At 41.8% G+C, this 16,270-nt stretch overlaps 2 protein-coding genes across 8 annotated transcripts in view; both read left to right on the top strand.

The window, feature by feature from the left end:
* Positions 1–7,015, top strand: part of SGO2 (shugoshin 2) — a 49,810-nt gene extending 42,795 nt beyond the window's left edge. For 3 of the 4 annotated variants that reach the window (XM_032637966.1, XM_032637967.1, XM_032637968.1), the window contains one exon: positions 5,187–7,015. In XM_032637966.1, coding sequence (XP_032493857.1) covers positions 5,187–5,202 — 16 coding nt within the window. In that variant the 3' untranslated portion in view covers positions 5,203–7,015. The remainder of the gene's footprint in view (positions 1–5,186) is intronic. The other variant, XM_032637965.1, reaches the window with a different exon arrangement.
* A 3,146-nt stretch (positions 7,016–10,161) lies between these two features.
* Positions 10,162–16,270, top strand: part of LOC116757111 (aldehyde oxidase 1) — a 70,909-nt gene continuing 64,800 nt past the window's right edge. For 2 of the 4 annotated variants that reach the window (XM_032638460.1, XM_032638461.1), the window contains exon 1: positions 10,162–10,316. In XM_032638460.1, the coding sequence (XP_032494351.1) occupies positions 10,272–10,316 (45 nt within the window). In that variant the 5' untranslated portion in view covers positions 10,162–10,271. The remainder of the gene's footprint in view (positions 10,317–16,270) is intronic. The other 2 variants (XM_032638459.1, XM_032638458.1) reach the window with 2 other exon arrangements.

The following is a 16,270-nucleotide window of genomic DNA, read 5'->3' as shown; positions in this document are numbered from 1 at the left end:
TTTTTTTTGTTGCCTATAATTTGCAAACCTCATTATTTTTTACCCCCATTTATTGATTCAGAGTGTTTATATGTCCTTTGGTCTCAAAGAATAATAGTCCTTTTTCTTTTTTTTTTAAACCTCAAACATATACCCCCAAAGAGGGAATAGTACTCCCCCCACCATTTATCCATCCCTCAGCTTTGAGAGTTATCAATATTTTGCCATATTTACTTCCACTATCCGTTTTTTGTTGTTGTATCTTTAAAGCAAATCCCTAATATTGAGTTATTTAATTCCTAAAACACTTCTGTATATATCTCTAGAATATAAAAACTTAACAAAACTGGACAACAATGATCACAACTAACAAAATTATCAATAATTCCTCACTGTCATCTAATAGCAAATCCCAATTCACATTTCCTTGATTATCTCAAAAAATGTCCAAATGCCTTTTACATATGTCTTATTCAGAATCTTATTTTTCCAAGGATAAATGAAGTTGCTATTTCAGAGAACCTGATCATATTTGGGATGGTATTTCCAAAAGGATAGAGAGAAATATCCTCAAATTTTCTCTTTGCATTTGTTTCAGTGTTCTGTATGCTTGTTCAGTGTTCAGTGTGCTTCTGTAAAATTAAAGACATTGATCGTTTTTGACAGGTATTTTAAAACAATAACCAGCAGGTGGCAGCAATGCAAGAGAGGGTGCAAGAGAAGCCAGTTAACCAAGGGCTTTTTTAAAAAACAGCTTTATTGAGCTATAGTTCACATATTGTATGTTTCACCCATTTAAATTGTACAATTCAGTGGGTTTTAGTAGATTCACAGATACGCACACCATCACCACAGTCAATTTAAGGACGTTTCTTCATTTCAAAAAGAAACCCCATGCCCTTTAGCTGTCACTCCTGTATCTCCCAGCCCTAGAAAACCAACCCATCACCTACTTTCTGTCTCTATAGACATCCTCTTCAGACATTTCATATGAATGAAATCATATAATATGTGGTCTTTGTGACTGGCTTCTTTCACTTAGCATAATGTTTTCAAGGTTCATCCCTGTTGTAGCATGAATGAGTAGTATTTCATTCCTTTTTTATGACTAAGTAAAATATTCTATTGTATACATACACCACATTTTATTTATCCGTTTGTCTTTTGATGATCATTTAGTTGTTTCCACCTTTTGGCTATTATAAATAATGCTCCTATAAACATTTGTGAGTTTTTTTGTGTACATACGTTTTCATTTCTCTTGGGTATTTGCCTAGTCGTGGAACTGCTGAGTCATATGTTAGCTATGTTTAATCGTTTGAGGAACTGCTAGACAGTTTTCCAAAGCTGCCGTACCATCTTATAGTCCCACCAACAGTGGGACTCTGTTGGGTCCTGATTTCTCTATATCTTCACCAGCACACTTGTTATTATTTGACTTTTTGATGATTCTAGCCATACTAGTGAGTGTGAAGTGGTATCTTATTATGGTTTTGGTTTTCAGTTCCCTAATGACTAATGATGTTGAGCATCTTTTCATGTGCTTATTGGCCATTTTTATATCTTCTTTGGAGAAATGTCTATTCAGATCCTTTGCCCTTTCTTCAGTTGGGTTATCTTTTTCCTATTGAGTTGTAAGTTAAACTTTTTATTTTGAACTAATTTTATACTTACCAAAAAGTTGTAAAAATAGTAAGAGGTTTCTCATATGTTCCTTACCCAGCTTTTCCCAATTCTAACATCTTACATACCTATACTACAATTATCAAAGCTAGAAAATTAGCATTGGTACAATACAAGATCTGGGCACTAGGTATTCTCACTGCTTATGTTGTGTTGTATTATCTGTTGTTGCATAACAATATTATCATAAACCTGGTGGCTTAAAACAACACACATTTATTTTCTTTTGGTTTCTGTGGACCAGGAATCTGCACTCAGTTAGCTAAGTTGGGTACTCTGCTTAGTGTCTCACAAACCTGTAATCACAGTGTCATCCAGGCTGATTCTCGTCCAGAGGCTCTCCTGGGGGAAAATCCGCCTCCAAGGTCACACAGATTGTTGGCAGAATTCATTTCCTTGTGGTTATAGGACAGAGGGCCCCAGCTTTTTTGCTGTTGGCTGGAGGCTATCCTCAGCTCCTAGAGACCACCATTAGCTCCTTGCCCCATGGGCCTCCCAACATGGCCACTTACTTCAAAACCAGAGAGAGTCTCTAGAGCAAATCCTCTGGCAAGATGGAGTGCTATATAATGAAACATATACTCAAAAGGGAGACACCCCATCACCGTTGCCATTTCTGTTGGTCAGATGCAAGTCACAGCTCCTGTCCATACTCAAGGAAAGGGTATTACACAAGGGCATGAACACCAGTAGGCAGGGATCGTGGCGGGGTCCTCCACAGAGTCTCTCTACTACAGGGACAATTGATATTAGGCCCCATCAGCAGACAGAGCTAGGAAATGTATGTATTATACTAATCCATGAATATGCATACTTTTATATTTATCTATCTGTGTGTATAGTGAAAACCTTGAGTTTAGACTGATACCTCTGATTCCTGTTCAACACCACAGGGTTCATTTTAGCTTTGCTTATTTGTAATTTCTTTCTCTATTGGTAAGTAGCCTGGCTCTCATTATCTATGACATATTTATTTATTTATTTGTTTGTTCAATTCTAGCATACACATAAAGTAGTTTCAGAATTGCTGACCCATATCCCTATGAGAAACGTCCTAACTAGATCATAACATTTAGGTACAGTTCTTTTTGTCTTAGGTTAGTTCTTTTCTTACCACCCACCTTCAACATAATTATGTTATTCATTTGTTATTGTTTGTATTCCATTTTCTTCTCCCACATCTTGGTAGGTTTAGTCATTTACTTTTGGAGTATGTGAGTCATTTCTTGGGTTGTACAAGTCAGAGCTATACAAAGTGGTATATGCAGAGAAGTGTCAACTACTTTCATTCCTGCTACCCCATTCCCATTACCCCTCCTTTCTATCCTATTTTCACCACCTCCTGTGGATAATCAGTTCCTTTAGTTTCTGGTTTATTGCCCCTGTGTTTCTTTTGCACAAATGAGCAGATATATGTATATCACCCTTTTTCTTACATAAAGGTAGCATACTTAACTACTTTTTTGGGCTTTGCTGCTTATCATTTAACAGTATGTTCTGGAAATCACTCCATATCAATTTGTAGAGACTTTTCTCATTCCTTTTTACTGCTGAATAATACTTAATTAATTCTTTTAAAAGAGCTACCTATTCTAAACTAAATATAGCAAAATGCTGTAATGAAATAGTATTCTATTTTAATTTAGATCTTCTGGGCATGCAGATTATCTGGTAATCAGTTTAGTTGGCAAAATTTTTTTTTTTGGGATTCGCGGGCCTCTCACTGTTGTGGCCTCTCCCGTTGCGGAGCACAGGCTCTGGACGCGCAGGCTCAGTGGCCATGGCTCACGGGCCCAGCTGCTCCGCAGCATATGGGATCTTCCCGGACCAGGGCACGAACCCGTGTGCCCTGCATCGGCAGGCGGACTCTCAACCACTGCGCCACCAGGGAAGCCCAGCTGGCAAAATTTTTAAAAGCAAATATCACAATGTACATTCATATAAATACTAAGAGTAATAACAATCCAGCTGCTGTTTTTTTCCTTTTGGATTGGGAATGGCATGCGGCAGGTACATCACAGCTTTTGATAGGCCCCCACTGAAGATAAATCCTGATGGAAACTGCTTACAGTATATTATGGAGTGGTCATCATAGGCATTGAGAGTAGGAGCAGCAGGAGTTACCAGGAAGGTAATACAAATATATTTTTTAAAGTCTTTATCTCTTAAGTCCCAAAGTACTGAATATAACAAAAGGGGACATTTTAAATAGTAAAAGCCCTAATCCACAAAGAGTATGTAATAGTTATGATATTTATGTACCAAATAGCAGAACAACTACTTTTATGAAGCAAAAACTACAGGAGATACATGGAAACACATAGGAACACGCTAATAAGTTTTAATATACTCAGTATAAAACAAAGTGGGCAAAAAATAAGTAAGGAGATGGAAGGTCTAAACAACATAATGAATAGGGTAAATCTTATGTATACATATCAAACTCCACACTCTGATAAGAGAGAATACATATTCCTCTCAGGTGTTCATGGCACAATTACAAAAGCATATCCACACCATGCTATGAAAAACATATACCATGACTGAGTAAGGTTTATTCCAGGAATGCAATGTTGGTTCAGTATTAGAAAACCTATCCTCATATACCATATTAATAAACCTAAGAAACTAAAGCATATGATTCTTTCATAGATGCTGAAAAAAGCCTTTGACGAAATTCAACAGTCACTCATGATTAAAACACTCGATAGACATTGAGGGATACTTTCTTATAATGATAAATTGTATATACATACCTTAATCCTAAAGGCAGTATTTAATGAGGAGACAATGGAGGTATTTCCATTTAAATTAGGAACAAGGCAAGAATGCCCACTGTTTCTGCTACTATTCAACAAGGGATTGATGAACTCAATTCAAAATGGTGGTTTCTTCTCGGGAGATGAGAGAACTGTGATCTCGTCTCACAAAAAGGAGCACACTGGAAAGGGGCACACTGGAGGCTTGTGAGGTGTGGTAAGAGTTTATTTTTTAACCTGGGTGTAGGTGTATCAGCATTCATTTGAGTTTTTAAATTGTACATTTTGGGCATCCCTGGTGGCGCAGTGGTTGAGAGTCCACCTGCCGATGCAGGGGACATGGGTTCGTGCCCCGATCCACATGCCGCGGAGCGGCTGGGCCCGTGAGCCATGGCTGCTGAGCCTGCACGTCTGGAGCCTGTGCTCCGCAACCAGAGAGGCCACAACGGTGAGAGGCCGCATACCAAAAAAAAAAAAAAATTGTACATTTTTATATATTCTTATATGTATGCTAAAGTTCATTAATAAAAAGGAAATATGTAGTAAATCATGAAATGTGTAAAATCTATGTTGATTAATTTCTCTTAAACCTTATTTATAATTCCCATTATCATAGAGTATTTTAAATATATGACGAAGCTTTGTGGTTTGAGGAAACTGCTTTCTACTGGTATGATGCAGCAATTTTCCTCTCCATACTTTGCAGCAAAAGCATTAGCTTTAGGTTGTTATATTGTTAATCTTCCTTTTTTTCCTACTTTGCAGGAAGATGAGAAGATGAGTGAATTTATACGTTCTGGTTTTTCTGAATTCTCAAACCATAACAAGTCAAAACAAGGATATAACTAAGATCAAGGAGATGAAACGTATGACAAAAAGTTTTGGGTTTTTTTTTCTTTTTCATTTTCTGTCTTTTCATGGAGTGTTCATTCTTATGTATAGATAATATGCATAAAATAGCTATTTTGTAATACTAACCTTTCAAAATTATTTTGGTCATCCTATAACATCTTCCTGCTCATTTAAGCTCCTTTCAACCAAACAACCTTTAAGTAAACAATAGCTATTAGCCTTTTAACCAAATAAAATGTATTATAAATACTTTTGTATTGGTTACCTTGTTGTACACCAAGCTAATCTTGTTTTGTTTTGTTTTTTAAAACCATTCAGTAAATGTGAACACCTGTAAGATTTTAAAAGTCACCTTCTGCCCTGGCCAGTTGTATTTCACCCTTTGTTCTTCAACTTTCAAGATTACTTCTTCAATTGCAGCTTCTGTATTACTTCCATTATATGTAATCTGATGAGGGGTTGGCTGAGGGGTTAACCTCTCAGGCTCTTTTGAATTTGGTTTTTATAACTTTAAGTAGTAAATCCTATTCCTATCTGAGATTAATGAACATAGCTTACTGTATTCAGATGACTAGTCAAATTCTATTCTGCCTATATGGAAAAGTTTTCTTAGACAATATCCGACAACGAAAAGGGTGGGCCCAGAAATCTGCATTTTTAACAAACACCGCAGATAATTCTGGGGCAGATTGTCCTAGGACCAAACTTCGAGAAACTGCTGTAGGACTACAGAGTCCCACAGAACTTACTCATTATCAACAGTGTTGGCTGAATGGAGGCTAGAGGCTTTATTAAAGGAACAGTTTACACAGTGGTTAAGAGCTTGGCATCCTGACAGTCTGTTCCTTTCCTGTACTCCTATTACTTTAAGGCTTCAGACCTCCTAGAGTCATTCTCTGGTATTATGTTTCCTATTGTTTAGTTCTATTTTTTTCTCTTTTCCATGAGGTTTGTCTTTTCTTTTTTTCTGTTCCCATGCAAATTATTTTTCATTGTATGTATCACACTTATAAACCTTTTCTTTTATTGTTGGCGGAATTTGGTCACAGCAAGAAACAAATTTCCTATTCCCATATTATAAAGACATTTACCCATGGTTTCATTTTGTTTTTACATTTAAATTTCTGATTCATATGGATTTTGTTTCATGGTGTGAGATAGGAATGCAATTTTGACCTTTTTCCAAATGATTCCCCATTAATTAAAAAGTCCGTGTTTTCCACTACTGATTTGAAGTGCCACCTTTTTCAATGTTGTATTTCCATGTACACTTAAATTTATTTCTCAATTTTCTGTTCCCTTTACTTGTCTGTGTTTCTTTTGATGCCCCACTACCATCCTCTTTAAATTATAGAGACTTTGTGGGAGTTTCAGAGTTTCCCTCATGGATGTTTTCCACATTTCTTGATGCCTAGGCATTCTCTCTTTTTTCCTGGTAATATAAATGGGAAATAAACTCTGTTATTGTTTGCAGTATTTTCTAGATCTATCTCCTGAAAACCAAGCTATCTTTACTCCCTTTTTCTCCCCAATTCTTAATGCCTCTTGTTGCTTTCTCTTGTCTAATTGCATGGCTGCTACCTTATGTTAAATGTTAAATAGCAGTGACAATAGTGGGTATCCTTGTCTTGTTCATGATTTTCATGGGAATGCCTCTGGTTTTATCCCATTAAGTAAGATGCTGTGGTTTGAGCTGGTTATGTATGTTTATAGTCACATTAAACTATTATCTATTGATTATTATTTTATTGAGTGCTTTTTAAAAAAATTATGAATGAATGTTGAATTTTGTCAAGTGACTTTTGGCGCTGATGGAGACTATTAGTTAGGGTCCAGCCAAGAGATAAAAACCACAGATATACTGGGCTTCCCTGGTGGCGCAGTGGTTGAGAGTCCGCCTGCCGATGCAGGGGACGCGGGTTTGTGCCCCAGTCCGGGAAGATCCCACATGCCACGGAGCGGCTGGGCCCATGAGCCATGGCCGCTGAGACTGCACGTTCGGAGCCTGTGCTCCGCAACGGGAGAGGCCACAGCAGTGGGGGGGCCCGCGTACCACAAATAAAACCCCACAGATATAAATTGTTAACCATATTCTAGAGAATTGAACAAGAACTGAACAGGCAAAAGGGACTAGGGGAGTATCATAGAGGAAGTAACTATGGGAAGCACCCCTCATCTCTGAGGCTGAGGGAACACAGAGAAAAGGATAGGATGGAAGTACTGAAACTTAAAGGCTTAGAGGAAGACTTTCAGGAAGACTTTAAAGGCTTAGATGACTCTAGGGGGAGGGTGTGCAACTGGTTGGTGCTGTTTCCCTGAAGGGCTACACAAGACTGGTCCGATAATGTGGAAAAGCTGCGAATTGGAGCCAGCTGTGGCTGCTGAAGTCAGTTGTTCCCGCCGCATGAACCACTCTGTGGTGACCCTGACAGGAACAGGAAGCAAACAGGAACAGCAAATGTCTCTCTCCTCCATCCTTCCAGTTCCCCTCTATCACCTATCGCCAGAGACTGGAAGGGAACCTGGCAAAGGAGAAATGTGGTTTGCCAAGGCTTAGCCTTAAAATGGAGTAGAGAAGTGTGGATTTGAAGTCAAAACATAATAGCTTAATGTGAATCAGCACAAAAGAGATATATGATTATCCTCCTTTGATATATTCACATAGTGAACTATATTCATTAATTTGTTGATCCTGAAACAAATTCTTGCTCTCGTGGAATAAACCCCACTTTTTAATGTGTGCCAGCTCTTGTCTCAACTCTAAGCCCATCTCTCTATACTTTGCCGTGTGATGCCAGAACTCTGCAAATCACGTTTCTTCTTTGCTAGCTGACTTTGAAGCTTCTGTCAATAGGGGACGATAGAAGGAGATGGAAAGTCATGTGAAATCTGAGTGCCCACTGACCCCCGGAAGCCCTTTTCCTACATCCTGAGGTATTAACAGCAGCTGAGCAGTGCCCTCCCCTCAGAGGTCTCCTCTTAAGTTTCCAAGTTCTAATAATCCCAGCCTCTTCCTTTTTTCCCCCGGGAAGGTTCCTGTTCATTGCTGGAGGGAATGCAAAATGATACAACATTTATAGAAAAGGTTTTGACAATATCTAGCAAAATTATTCAATACATATGCGTATAAAATCATTTTGACGCAGCAATCCCACTTTTAGGAAACTATACCAAAAATTCTCTTGAAAAGAATACAAAAATTTCACTATGGTATGGTTTGTAATAACAACAACAAAAAAAGGAGCAACATAAGTAGCAATAGGGAGCAGCTAACTTGAAAAACAAGTGAAAATGAAAACTATCAAGATGGTTACAAACACAGAGATAACTGACCTTAGAAAAAGAATTTTAAATGTGTATCTTTATTAGGGTATACTCTAAGAATAAAAGAACTGTAAAGAAATCTTAAACTTTTATTCACTAACCTTATTGTGGTCATAGTATTGATGTGGTTGTTTTGAAATCGATCTAAGAACAAGATAAAGCAATTATGTTGAAGTTTTAGAACCAAGATTTTTGGCATAAGCGAAAAGAGATACAATTGTAAAACCCAAGATGGTTAAAAAAAATTGAACCTGAATTGAATCAAGGCTTTAGATCCGTAAGCAGGGTACAAGAAGTCAGTAGCATGGAGGAACAAAGAACACCAGGGAGAAGCAACCAGTCATATTCAAAATGTGGTTCATTCTATAGGACAACTGACCTAGGTTTCTTCTTCAAAGTGTTGATAGCTTTAGAAACGAGGAGTGGATGAGGAGACTATTCTAGATTTAAAAAGACTGAAGAGACAACAAGGATGTACATCAAGTAGAAATCAAATGTAAAAAGACATTTTTTTAAGACACTGGGAAATTTGAAGGTATTAAAATACTCATTTTGTTATATTTGATAATGGCATTTTCCTTTGTAAGAACAAAAATTTTAATGTATACTAAAGTATTTAGGGGTAAAATAATGTGCTTGACATTGGCTTTAAAATACTCCAGAAGAGACATGGGAGTGTGGCAAAATGTTGCGAATTTTTAAAGCTCAGTGAGTCAGGTGTATGGGGATGCTAGTTGTACTCTTTTATGTACAAATTTTAGAAATTTTCACAATAACGTATACGTTTACATAAATGAGATGGCACATGTTCTAGGTTTGTTAAGAGAAGTCTGGAAAAGAGTGTGAGTCCATTTGAGCTTTTGTTATAGTGCAGATTTCAAAAATGTAAAAATAGACCCAGAAAGTTAACAGTGGTAAGTTCTAAGTTGTGGACACAGGTGACTTTTCTTTTTATGCTTTTCAGTATTTTCCAAGTTTTATTTTTAAAAAGTTTTTCGAGATGTTTTACATCACTATTAACACTCATCAGATAAACTTTATAGTGATTTACTGGATAAACTGAATAACGATAAAACTTAAAAAAGATAGTTTATATCAAGGTAGCTCTTGATATAAAAAACTGGAATAATTGTTTGTAAAACTATGAGGTAAAGTTGTAAAACCATCCATTGTCCTTAAGTTTCTTTCCTGCAAAGCTGGAATGAATGTGATTGTTTATCAACTGTTAAAAGTACAGGATGAGGCAGGCGTGGTGGCAGGAAAGGTACAAAAAAATCCCCTACTGTTCCCGGACTTCAAATCTAGCTGGAAAGTCATTAAAATATGTACCAATATAAGAGACCGTAGAGAGTCACAGGACCCGCCCTACCTGCTAAGAGGCGGGGGAGTGGGGCGCAGACGCCCACCGCCTCAGGCGAGGGAACGAGGGTCTCAGCCAATGGTCTCAGGCCGGAGGGAGCGCGGCGGTGACGTCCTGACATCCGGGGGGAGAGCTTCCCTGGCCGGGCGCTCACCGCACTTTGGATCTTAATTGGGACTTTATCCCTCGGCGGTGGCTGGACTTTAGGACTCTGCAGCCAGGTCTGCGTCGTCGTGTCGGGTCACAGGTGCTGGCGACTCTTCCTCGGGATCCTCGGACCGCGGGCCTGCGCGGTGGGACCGCGGGACGCCACCATGGACGGGACGACCGAGCTGCTCTTCTACGTGAACGGCCGCAAGGTGAGCGCGCCCCGGGGCTGCCCGGCCGGTCTCGCCGGGCCTCCCCGGTGCTGGAGCGCTGCTCAGGCGCCGGGCCCTGGGCTGCACGCGGGTTTGCCTGCGCGTCGGGGCAGGGAAAGGATGCGTCTTAAGGGACTGCCTGGATCTTTGGGTTCCGCCTTCCTCATGTTCCTTTCTCCTCTCTTTCCAAGACGCACAGTATCAACCGCACCCCACCCCATAAACAGGAAGAGAAATGACTGTCCTTATTCGGCAGAGTCAGCACTCCCAAATCTTGCCTCCGTCAGACCCACCCCCAAACGCGAACGTCTTTCATTAGGCCTCAGCTCTTGGGTGTGTTTGGATGAGCAGAGAGCGGTTTGGAGTCAGGACAGGACCACAGAGATGAATTCATTGAGACCTCTCACTCCCATCGTTTCCAAAGTCACAGCTAGTTCCTGGCAGCACTGAGCCGACACCCTCCTCTGGGGACTCGAAGGTCCTTAGTGGGTCCACTGCTGGCGCGGCAGCTGCCCTCTCAGAAGCCGTGCTGGCTCTGCAGATCCTCTGGGGCAGTTCCAGCGATTGTCCGATGTTTGGAGTCAGCAGAGCGCCCGGGGAATCCTTTAAAACACTCCCACGGACGCGACCATAGATTGCTCACTCTTCGGGTTGTCCCAGCATATTGCCACCACTTTGCAAGGGGGAAACTGAGGCAGGAGTGTTAAAGGGCTTCCTTAAGAGCAGACAAAGGAGCAAGGGCTGTGATAGCGGCCTTTCCACACGCCGGTGCCTTCAGAGCCGCCCTGTGATCCCTGCTTCTGGGCTGGGATAGGCCGACTTTCCCTGCCTGGCACAGGGACTCACCAGAAAGCTAAGGAAGGTCAAGCATCAGGGCCTCTCACTTGTGAGGCCTCTTCTAAAGCCCTGAGCCTAATTTCGAATTTGGATTTTGTATTATTTTTCTTAAAGAGGATTCCCTCCCCCAAACTGTGCAAGTTCTAGGCCCTATAAAATCTTCCTCTGTTCCTGCTGCCTGGATTCCACCCTGGGTAAGATGAGCTTGTTTTTCCTGAACTGTGTTGGGGGCCGTTAGGACCCCCTCGCAGGACTGCTATGAGCATGAACCATGATAAGGGCGAGGATGGCAGATGGGAGTTGGGTTTGAAGTGATCGCGTGATGTCATTTTTTTTTTCTTTTGCATAACTGAATGGTATAGTAGACACAGCTCTGGCCTTTATATTTGGACAAACAAGTATTCATTTCCAGCTCCAATTCTTATGGAGACAACCTAACCTAGCCTCAATTCCTCTGTTAAAGAGAGATAATACTGCCTACTTCACAAAGAGTGATGGTGAGTTTTTTTTTTTTTTTTTTTTTTAAATTTATTTATTTATTAGTTTTGGCTGTGTTGGGTCTTCGTTTCTGTGCGAGGACTTTCTCTAGTTGTGGCGAGCGGGGGCCACTCTTCATCGTGGTGCGCAGGCCTCTCACTGTTGTGGCCTCTCCCGTTGCGGAGCACAGGCTCCAGATGCGCAGGCTCAGCGGCCATGGCTCACGGGCCCAGCCGCTCCGCGGCATGTGGGATCTTCCCGGACCGGGGCACGAACCCGTGTCCCCTGCATTGGCAGGTGGACTCTCAACCACTGCGCCACCAGAGAAGCCCTGATGGTGAGTTTTTAATCCATTTATTTAAGGGCCTGCTATATGCCAGTGTTCCAGTGCCCTCAGGGGACACAACAGAAATGACCAAGTCCCTGTCTGCACGGAGTTTATGTTGTGCTGGGGAGACAGAAGACAAGCATATCAATAAATAGAAATGTATCAAGCCAGGCAGTGATAAATGCCAGGATAAAAAATAAAGCAGAGTGAGGGGCCGGAGAGTGGTGAGAGCTGGTTCTTCAGGCGGGATGGATGTTTAAGACTTTCTGAGAGGCTGACATTTGAGTGGTGGCCAGTATGAAGTGAGGAACAGACGTCTGAGGGAAAAGCATTCCAGACCGAGGGAGCAGAGGTGCAAAGATCCTCAGACACGAGGATTTCTTCGTGCTCGGGGGGTTAGCAAGGAGGCCGGTGCGGCTGGAGATGTGGCCAGGGGCTTTGGAGGAGATGATAAGGGTTTTGGTTAAAGGAGGAAACAGGTGTTTGAGTCTAGCTTCTTCTCCCCCTCCTCCCTCCCCTGCTCCCAAACAAACTGTAGTGGAACTTTTAACAGAATGGCTAATAATAGTTTGTGCTCTGTTGATTTTTTTTTTTTTTTGCGGTACACGGGCCTCTCACTGTTGTTGCCTCTCCCGTTGCGGAGCACAGGCTCCGGACACGCAGGCTCAGCAGCCATGGCTCACGGGCCCAGCCACTTCGCGGCATGTGGGCTCTTCCCAGACCGGGACACGAACCCGTGTCCCCTGCATTGGCAGGCGGACTCTCAACCACTGCGCCACCAGGGAAGCTCGTGCTCTGTTGACTTTTAAAAATAGATAAGCTGGTTCTTATCTATGGGCTTGTTTTATTTATGAGCCAAAAGTCCTGTGATCATTTGGAAAGTGCAGGCTAGAAATATTGATTTAGTTTTTGCAATTACCCTGTTAATTCCCTTTCCTGCCCCTCCCTTCCAAATTCTGTTAGGTGTGTGCTTCAATCCCAGCAAGCAAGCCTGATTGCCACATGGATAGAATTAGAATAAAGTTTCTGATTCAGAGGGTGAGTGGATGTCGAGAAAAGTGAGAGAAGAAAGCCACCAGGAGAGGGGGTCTTGAAGTCAAACATAACCTCTGGGATTAAAATCCTGCCCTTGAAAGGAAGCTTTGAAGCCAGTTAGGAGACTCTGGGTGATGTGATTGGCCTCCAATCTGGGTTTTTTGCAGAATCCCCCCAGGTCACCAAAAGGTGTCGTTGGGTAGGGGCTAAGGCCATTCAGGTTGGTCAGAGATCGAGCTGCAGAGAGATTTCTGGAATCTTACTCGCTTGACCAGCAGCCTCCAAAGCAGGTGACTCAGTTAACATGGAGTTTGCGGGAGGCAGAGCCCAGGAATAAATTACATCCTAGATGCCACTCTCAACACATCTCAGGAGCCGTAGCAACTCGTTTTATGAAGCAGTGAGGTGTAGAGATCAAAGGTGTGGGCTTTGGAAATGGTTAGGCGTGGATTTGAGTCCTGTGCTGTCTGCTCTAACGCTCAGCAACTCTGGGGCCTTGAGCAAGTGTCCTCATTGGTTGTCCCCTCAGGCCTCTTTCCGTCTTTCTCTCCTCACCATGTCCCACAATACACACGTCTTCTGTCTTCTTCCTCTCAGCTTTCCTTATTTTCTGTTCTTTTACCCCTTTCTCCTCCTGATCTCTTTCTCTTTCTTCTTTCTGCCTCTGTCTTGTATCCGGCAAGGCCCCCTTCATGCACTAGTCACAAGCCCTGCACAGAGGAAAGTGATTTGTCAACCTTGTGCAATGTGAACTTATCTCCCAAAGGGCCAGTGGAAATACAGAGGGACACATGCCACCCTTGGCAACATGCAAGGCTTTACTGAGACAAAAACATGCAATGACCCTGAGCTGAGAGCTGGCATCATTTCTCCCAACCAGAGTCAGTGAGAATAACTCTGTTCCTCATTCCCTCCCTCCCTCCCCACCCCCTGCCAGCTACCATCTGAGTCCTGACCTCCCTGTTTCACTCCAAGACCTGCCGGGACAGGGTACATGCCAGATCCCTGCCCCACTTCCCTCCTCCAAATGTGCCATCCACCAAATCAAGAAAAGTAAACACATTTCAAGCCAGGGGCACTTTGAGCCAAAGTCCGATCTCTTGGGACATCTCTGGGAACAAATACCCAAGCAAGCAAGACCTGCTCTTCCATTAATTCCTTATGAAAATACAAATCTCTCTCAAGCTTAAAGTGCTCTTTATTACCCAGATCCTGTCTCTCCATTAAAATTGGGCTTCTGAGGATTCATCATGATATGTATGAATTAGAATTAGTTTCACCTGCAAATGGCACAAATTGAAAACTAAGTAGTTCAAAAAAGATATAATTTATGTTTACTTTTACATAAAGGATACTGTATCTGGGGATAGACATTGCAGAGCTGGTCTAGAAGCTTCTTGGTGTCATCTGAGACCCAAGTTTCTTTTCTTTTTTTTCTCCTGTTGCCGTTAATGTGTTGCCTTATGGTCTAAAATGGTTGCTGGCATTCTAGCCACGTCATCTTTATTACAGGCAGCAGGAAGGAAGAAATGGAGAAAGCATGCTGAGACAGACAATCAGTAGTTTCTGCCACCATTACTGGTTCTTCTGTTTTTCTTTCTTTTCTTCTGTTCATAAGTCCCAGCCTGTGAGAAATCATCCCTCCTTTCTTAGTGTTCTCATAGCAAACTGGACATATCAAGTTATTCATTTAGATTAATCAACATTTATTATGTCATTGTCATATATCCCCAGCACCTAGTTCAGTGTTTGACATAAAGAATAATGGAAGGTGGTTTCTCTCAGGATCAGAGTAACACGTTCTGTGAAAGATGTGTAGATGTTGACCATGGGAGCACAGAGGAGGACTGTTTCTTGGAGCAGAGAGTGGGAAGGATATATTAAATGGCAGCAAATCCCACAGGAGAGAACACTTGAGCAGGGCTTTGAGTGGCAAACAAAATTCTGCTAAGTAGAGAAAAGAGGGAGGACTTTCAGGACAGAGGGAATCCTATAAGCTGGGACCAGCCAGTTCTCCCATGTGACCAGAGTTCAAGATGCGTGGGTTGAATGACAAAGGATGGAAAGTTTCTCAAAGAGGCCTTGTAGGCTATGCTAAGGAGTTTTAATTTCTTCTTGTGTTCCAGGAGCTCTTGAGTAGAAATTCACCTAAGACCCACTCAGTGTATTCATTAAAGATGCACATTTTCTGGTTCCCTCTCCCAGAAATCCTGATTCGATAGGGGTTTCATTTTAACAAGCACCCTGAGTGATTCAGGAATTCCCAGCAGAGCAGTTTGGCATCCAGGAGCCAGTGTTGGATTTAGGCAGATACAGGACATGATCAGACTTGGATTTTAGAGAGGTTGCTCCAGTGGTGGTATAGAGGGGGGCATTGCAGGTGCCGGGAATGGAGGCAGGAGACCTGTTAGGCAACTGTTATCATTGTTCAGGCTGGAGGTAATAAGGGTGGATTTCAGGGAGTGACAGTAGAAGTGCAGGGTGTTTAGAGAATCGTTTTGGAAGTTTAAATGGCAGGACTTGGTGATGCTGACTGTGGTGGATTGAAGGAAAGAAAATGTCGCAGATAGCGCAGTTTTTTAAGCTTAGGTGACCTAGCAGATGGTAAGGCTATTAAACAAGTTAGGGAAAAGAAAGGAAGAAGTAAGTTTGGGAAATAAAGAGTTCCATTTGAGGACCAATTTAGTTAGGGATGCCTGGGGACGTCCCACAGTTTTCCTTGTATTCTAGTATGTACACACACACACACACACACACACACACACACACACATCACTTGTCTGTTACCATATTGCACATTCCTCTAGGGCACAGATCTGACCTTGGTAATTGACACGTGCCTCACTTTGCCCGGCCTATGGCCACTTAGAATTGAGGGAGGAAGCATGTGTCCCCTCGTCACCTACTTTCCAGAAGGGAAAATTAGTATAACATGGTGAAGCATGATTTCTAGTTCTGAAATTGTGAAGCAAATCATGCTTCTATTTGTGAATGTAAAAGAAATCCAAATTTGTCATCAAAAAAGAGAAAACACGGTCACTTTGGAAAACATAACCAATCGTGACATTTCAGTCACGCCATCCATTGGGTGCTGCTGTTCTAACTGCTAGGCTGCCCACACAAACTTACTTCTTAAGTGTGTCTTTGCTTGCACATGTTTGTATCATCCTTTGTCTCTTAGATTTGGGAGCCATGGTTGGTTGTGATCTCTTTCTGGAAACTGTAATTCTTTGAACATGGTGAACAAATAAGTCTTTAAAAAAAAACTATATCAATT

The sequence above is a fragment of the Phocoena sinus genome, chromosome 7 (assembly GCF_008692025.1).
Source record: "Phocoena sinus isolate mPhoSin1 chromosome 7, mPhoSin1.pri, whole genome shotgun sequence".
Lineage (NCBI taxonomy): Eukaryota > Metazoa > Chordata > Mammalia > Artiodactyla > Phocoenidae > Phocoena > Phocoena sinus.
Note: the sequence above shows the minus strand (reverse complement) of the source record. Positions and strands in the feature narration are given on the sequence as shown.